Source organism: Prosopis cineraria, unplaced genomic scaffold (assembly GCF_029017545.1).
Source record: "Prosopis cineraria cultivar Desert tree isolate PC_DT_omini unplaced genomic scaffold, ASM2901754v1 PC10, whole genome shotgun sequence".
Taxonomy (NCBI): Eukaryota; Viridiplantae; Streptophyta; class Magnoliopsida; order Fabales; family Fabaceae; genus Prosopis; species Prosopis cineraria.
In genome coordinates this window covers 25,547,906-25,555,373 of record NW_026555341.1, presented here as the reverse complement: position 1 = coordinate 25,555,373, position 7,468 = coordinate 25,547,906, and the positions used below count along the sequence as shown (strand labels likewise).

The 7,468-nt window shown below is 29.4% G+C and overlaps 1 protein-coding gene across 1 annotated transcript; it reads left to right on the top strand.

Annotated features, from left to right (window-relative positions):
- Positions 1-215: 215 nt before the first annotated feature.
- Positions 216-1,876, top strand: LOC129322687 (NAC domain-containing protein 2-like). Its single transcript, XM_054969023.1, has 3 exons — positions 216-624; positions 826-1,106; positions 1,226-1,876. The coding sequence occupies exons 1-3, from the start codon at positions 228-230 to the stop codon at positions 1,589-1,591; spliced, it is 1,044 nt and encodes a 347-aa protein (XP_054824998.1). The 5' UTR covers positions 216-227; the 3' UTR covers positions 1,592-1,876.
- The last annotated feature ends 5,592 nt before the right edge of the window (positions 1,877-7,468 follow it).

Here is a 7,468-nt window from a genome sequence, read left to right as displayed (position 1 = left end):
AAGATGTATAAATTATTACCATTCAACGTCTACTGCCAGAGACTTCATGAAAGACAAACGTATTTATGGATAAGCGTTGGAGCTGTATATATGTATATAATCTCACCCCGAAAACATCCAAAGTGTTTCTAGCCGCAACTATAAAAAAAAAGATGGGGCCCTTTCTCAGATGACGCATAATACTACTTACTAGGAATAGGAATACGAATAGGAATAGCCAAAGTCGTATGATGAACCAATCAAACGTCGGCAAGTCCACAAAACGACAAAATCCCCCAACGATAAAAGCACCTTCCACTTCCTTGCAAACATTTCAAACACCTTCGTTTCTCTCAAGTCTTGTTTACAGATTCCTTCTTCTTCTTCTTCTTCTTCTTCTTTCTCTGCTTTCTTACTCTGTAACTCGCACACCACCTTTTGATACTTTGCCTCTGAGAAACAAACAAGTTTCAATGGAGCTCGGAACAACAAGAGGCTCTGGTCTTCCTCCTGGCTTCAGATTCCATCCCACCGATGAGGAACTAATCGTCCATTACCTTTGTAACCAAGCCACATCCAAGCCTTGCCCTGCATCTATCATCCCTGAAGTTGATATCTACAAGTTTGATCCCTGGCAATTACCTGGTAAGTATATTCCAACACTTACTTGCTTCATCACTTCTCTCAATTTGTGTCTCTCTGTTTGCTCTGTTCTGTTCTTCCTAGAAATAAAACATGTCTCCTCTGTTTTTCTTGGATATATATATATATATATATATATCATGGTTCAAACTGATGATTAGCATGCTTGGCTTATTATTGTTGTTGGGGTGTGATGAAATGCAGAGAAGGCAGTGTTTGGGGAGAATGAGTGGTATTTCTTTAGCCCGAGAGACAGGAAGTACCCAAATGGGGTGAGGCCAAACAGGGCCACTGTGTCGGGGTACTGGAAGGCCACTGGCACAGATAAAGCAATCTACAGTGGGGCCAAACACATTGGGGTGAAGAAAGCTCTGGTCGTTTACAAAGGAAGGCCACCAAAAGGTGTCAAGACCGATTGGATCATGCATGAGTATCGCCTCATTGGTCCTCCAAGACGAGCCAACAAGCATATTGGATCCATGAGAGTAAGTCTCAATAGCGTGATTTAATTCGTGTAGCCGATCCACATAGTGGAATAAAGCTTGTTGTTGTTGTTGTAACTTGTTTGATCTGACTGAGCCATACCCTTTTTGTGTTTTACCAGTTAGATGACTGGGTGCTGTGTAGGATTTACAAGAAGAAGAACGTGTCAAAATCATCAGTCGAACTCAAGGAGGAATACCCAAGTCCGCAAATGAACATAACAGAAGAAGATAACATTGGGAATGAGCAAAACATGGTGAAATTTCCGAGGACTTGTTCTCTGACTCATCTTCTTGAAATGGATACTTACTTGGCTCCTATCTCACACGTTCTGTCTGATCCTTCCTATAACTCCACCTTGGATTACCAGATGAATAATGCTGGGAACATAATGGACCCATTTGTAAAACATCAGGTCTTTGAGGTCTCAGACCAGTACTATTCAGCACCATCATCAACCAGCCAATATTTTGTGAACCAGGTGTGAATGAATGATCAGAGATTAGATGATGATGATGACCAATGATGAAGAAGAAGATTAGGTTGTTCAGAAAAAGACGAGAATCGTCACCCTCATATTATGATAATCATTCCAAGATTCTTTTTCTGGAAAAATCTTAGATTAAGTGGCATCTAATCCGAGATGACAAATATTGTTTATACTATTTGTACAAAAGAAAAAAGACCTTATTGGGCTCCTTGTAATTTAATTGTACAGTTCTGGAATTACTTTCCTTGTCTCTGGTACAATCAATCATATCTGCTTATGTCATTCTACTGCTCCTTGCAATTTAAAAGGCTCTTGAATTTATCAACTGATGTGGAATGTTTGAAAACGAGTAGGATTCAAAACAAACTCTGAAAACCATGTTATAAGAAAGAGAAAACAGATGATGAGATCATGTATTTTGGAAACTTGTGGAGCCAAACAAGGCCTAACAACCCACTGACTTGGTGTAATAATAAAATATTATGACTGTAATGAAGGATGTAATTGGCAGATTAATACTGCACAAGTCAATTATTGAGACCAAAGAGTTAATTTAATTAGTCGTTCCATTGTACTTTGGGTTGCTTATTGAAACAGTAACTTAGCCGTGGGGATAGCAATCAAATTGACGTGTTTGATTTGGATGCCGTGTCACAGTGCTCATTATATGCTCTGACTTCTAGTTGTATGCATACTTCTCTCTGACATCTAATCTGGAACGGAGCCAGAATTTATCTAAAGTCAGATTTTAAATCATATATGTTATTATAAAACTGTCATAAATTTTGAAAAGCCATGAGTATGTAACATATATCTAATATTATGAAAATTTAAAAATTTGGGGTCGTGTCATTTACTGGTCCCCTTATTCTTTCACTCTTATATCTAGTACTACTGATCAATTGCCATGTCAACATTTATTAGTTTAAGGACATGTTTCGTTTTGTTATGGAAGCTATCAAAACCATACTTTCTAATATAAAACTAAATACCTATTAAAAGGGACAATTTTTTCAATGTGATTTTAAGAAAAAATATTCTCAATACAAGAAATTTAAATGCAGAAAAATCCTACAAAATTATAAAATTATACTGAAAATTTCATTTTTTTTATCCAAGCTATATTAATTACTGCTAAATATTGTTAATTACTGCCATACTTAGTTGTCAACTCCACTAATAACTACCACTCAACAATAATTGACAGCTTTGGTCGAGAACGAGAAATTTCAGAGTAAATTTATAATTTGATGAGACTTTTCTGTGGGTTATTGCTTGCAAGATTCTAATTCTCAATCTTATTTAAGGGATATTAAACCTTTTTATTCACCTAGTAAACACGGTTTGTGTATTACTGTAGATGTCATGTTAAGGAAGCTGGATTTTATGATACGTTGTATACGCCTGTTTAAAGTTGGGTTAATTTAATTTGAAAAACTTGACGTTGTTGAAGTTAAACACATTATCCACCCAAAATAAGGTGCATAATTATATTTACAACTTTCTCTTAAAACGTGCCAGCAGCGAGGTGGGATGGTCAATTGGTCATTCTGGCACTAAATACCCTTTTGCCATTGATAACAAATACTAAAGAAGTTACTGATATGCTTATTAACGTATGATTAAAATAACCAAGTGGACATGATATAAATGATAACGGTTTGAGTTCCTTAAGCATTATTTTAAAATTCAATTCCTGAAGGTAGATGAAAAAATATTACTTGAGAAAGAATAATTTTTTAAATAATACTTAAATTTTTCAAGAGATTAGTCTTACTATTGCCACACTATTGCCAGTTGTGGGAATATGTTGGAGGAAAAAAAAACACACAATTAAAATTTTTATTAACATCGAATTACAAGTTTCGTTTGAGAGAATATACAACATTCCTCCTTTACTCTTTAAAATATATGAATAATAACAGAGTGAAAAATGAAATCACAAAAATAATAGAGTAAAATACATTGAGATTCTCTTTATTTTATTTTAATTAAAGATACCTCCTTCTATTTTAAAAACCTATAAGATCTCCCATAGAATTAATAATCATAAAATACAAACCTCCTTTTTACTTTAAAAATGTTATTTTCATTTACTCAATTATTAGTTGACCATTAAGTCATATTGTTAGACCAAATAACCCCACTTTAAACATAAATGCTATTTAAAATCATTTAATATAAAAAAACATTAATACATATGTTTTTTTTTACTTTTTTATTCATATTTTATTTTTAGTTGTGCAAAATTATTTATTTATTAATTTTTCATAAATAAATACATAAGTTTGCTAAAATAATATTTCAAACACATATAAAAGAATTTAATGAAATTATTATTTAATATAATATGCGATAAATTAATTAATATAATTTATATTTAATTATATTTCTTTAAATTTTATTAATTTATACTTTACCCTTTAAAATATACGAATAATAATAATAATAATAATAATAATAATAATAATAATAGTAATATTTTTGAGTTCCTTCTTCATCATCATCATCATCATTATTATTATATTTTTGAATTCCTTCCTTTATAAATACACATGAACATTTTTAAGTAAAATCTTAAATTCAAGCCTTATAAATGAAAAAATTATGTTAGGAGAGCTTCTTTCTAATTGAGACTCAACTCACCATTTTAAATTTAAATTAGTTAAAATACTAAATATTAAAATGTTTATCTCAAAAATAATATAATACGCATCAAATAAAATATATGTCCGCGTGCACACACATATAATATATATATATATATATATATATTTCAATGTTTGTGAGATAATGAGATTGGAAGTCAAATAAAAATAAGATTTTTTTTATAAATAAGATCAATTAAACCAAGTTGAATTGTTTGAATGAGTGGTGTTAATTATGTGCTCTTATGTCACCTGGTTCAATCCAAGTAATATATTCCAAGCAGTGTTAGGTAGGTCAGCGACACTAGGCAGAGTCGTAACTTATCGATAAGTTCATTCCTTTCCTCTTATCGTTTCATAACGTAATTTTTCTTGAAATTTTATTTCTATGTCTCATCTTCCAATTAATTATTCTACAGGTTTAACAATACATGGTAAATCCAAATGCATATTAATGTAATGTATAATTTTATATAATTAGCTACTTCATTTAAATTACTAATACATGAGAAAATTAGGTTCTGATGCATGCTAACTTATACGAATATTTCACATCAAATTGATTTGTTCAACCAAGAAGTGGATATGGACATGAATAATTTTTCAAACTACGTAGCCGAAGAGTTGACAATGAGATTGAGGACGGCATGGCATGCAATAACACTATAACATATAGCAAGAAAGAGATTGACCAACCACCTACAAATTCAATAAATTTAAAATAAGATATTAAGTTAGAGTTTTATGGATTTTTCTTTTAAAATTAAGTTGGGAAAGCTACTCTTCATATAAAACTTAATTAAATTAATAAATAATACCATGGATGCTTATTAGAAAACAATAATAAATTCCGGAACTTATTTTATTTATTTATATCCAATTTTGCTTTTGTGATATTATATATAGGTTTAAATAGCATCATCAACTATTTATTTAAAAAGGTGTTACATTCTAAATTTATATGTGATGCAATTTTTTTAAATATTTAAAAATATTGCACAAAACACTCTATGATTAAAAAGTTAACATTAACAGTTAATTGACTTAATTAAAAATTACAGAAAAAAATTAAAACTTACACAAATGACTCAAAAAATATTCACATAAGTATCCTATAAAAATTAATATTAATTAATTCCCTAAAATAGTGTGATAATTTAAAATTTTTTTAAAATAAATAATTTAAGCGCAAAAATGCCTAACTCTTGTATAAAATTAGTGTTGGCCCCGTATGTCATGTGAATTTTGTTAAATGAGCCAAAAAATTATAGTTACTAGAGTGTTATATTTATTACATATGCACACGCGCGCGCGCGCGCACAACGCCGGCACCCATCTTGCCATTCACATGGTGGCCCTTTTTGATTTGTAACACGTGTAGCAATAGATAATGCTGGGCGATATAATATGATTACGTCAAAGGTTAGTTTACTTACAAGTTGCAATGACTCATTTGTGTTTTGTTCAAAGATTCCGTGAACTACATGTGTAGAACAAAAGGAGAATATTCTTGGAAGACCAAATAAAATTTGTCAGTCAAAGGTTTTGCTTTCTTCTTCACATAAATGTTTTCCCATCTGATATGGATGCACTTGCAAAGCTGCAATGCAAAGTGCTCACACAACATGGTCTCAATCTGTATTTGTATGCTTATGGTTTTCCTAGAGAATCTGGTTTGCACTTTTGTGATGTCCATCTAAATCTAGCATAGTTTTAATCTCACACTTCACTCGTTTCAATTAATATGATTTATGACTAGAGGCATGAATAGATAATATAATAAAGCTATGCATGCTTTTATTATTCAAAATGCTCATCTGGACGCCATTATAAAACAATTTTAACTATCTTACCAGAATAAAAAAAATGTAATTAAATTATTAACTTTACTTGAAAAAAAAAATGAACTTCCAATTTTGCCCCAATTTTTTTTTTCAAATTTGCATTATATTTTATTTCATGGTTAATGAGTTCAAATAAGGGCAATATTAAAAAAAAAATGCTCCCCTAAACCATAGCATGGCATATTGGTAATTAATTAACAGTTCTAAAAAAATATTAGTTGAAACTTTAATTTTATAAAAAAAATTAAATAGTTCCAATTAAAACCTCATTAAATTCTTATATAAGTACTTTAATAATAGTAATTTAAATTTTAATGCATTATTTAAAAAAAAGAATAATAAATAAAGTAAGGGTATGGTTGAAAAAATAATTATAAATGTTACGTAATATCTTATATTTTTTTTATCAAACAAAACTTCTAGAACGTATTGTATATTGTATTATGGAGAGAATACTTAATATTCCATAAAGTGTCTTAAATTAAGACTAAAAAAAAAAAAATTCTTTAAGTTGTCATGTAATGGAGATTGAAGGAAGTATATCCAAAACAATTGGTTAATTTGCGGCCAATCAACGCCTTGTATGATTATGAAGTACATTGATTGGGTTATCTTTAGATCAAATAATTGTATCTCTAAATACATTCAAAATAAAGGCGGCTTTTTCTTACTACACTGCGAAGAATTTAGGAGAGAAGATTGACCCCTCCTCTAACATGGATGAATTAAGGCCTGGTTAATCTCATTGTTACCGTAGTTAACAAATTTTATAGTCAAAACATAACAAGAAGGTATTTTGCAATATTTTACTTTTTTTTAACATTATCATTGTCAATGAAAGCTGGTAATTATAAAAAAATATAATTTTTAATCCCTCAAACATATCTCAATTATTAATCTGATCTTTATTACTTTAAAACAAGTAATATAGTTAAATTTGATCATATAAATACCAAAATATTAATAATAACAACAATAACAATAAGCCTTTATTCCATTAAATGAGATTGTCTACATGGATTGTAAGACACCATTGTGCTTTATCATTTATCATGCTTTTAGACAAAATATTAATGGCAGCAATATAGATTAGTAAAAATAAATATAATTATTTAAATATGAAAAATTGACTTTGAAATTTTAAAATGAATAACAAAACACAATGTAAAAAATTACATCAATAAAAATTAAACTAATTTAAAAATTATTCAATTTTCATTTAACTATATATACAAATCAAGTCATTAATATACTTTATATTTTAAATTATTTTGATATTCAATTTGTATTTTAAAACGGAAATGACTCAAATGATAATTTAAGAAAACACAAAGAATTAAATTGATAAAAATTAAAAGTGAAAAATTAAAATTGAGGAAAAA

Coding starts and splice junctions, on each gene's coding strand:
- LOC129322687 (XM_054969023.1), top strand. CDS start 228: ATGATGAACCAATCAAACGTCGGCAAGTCCACAAAACGACAAAATCCC. Junction 625..825: donor TGATCCCTGGCAATTACCTG/GTAAGTATATTC, acceptor GATGAAATGCAG/AGAAGGCAGTGTTTGGGGAG. Junction 1,107..1,225: donor AGCATATTGGATCCATGAGA/GTAAGTCTCAAT, acceptor GTGTTTTACCAG/TTAGATGACTGGGTGCTGTG.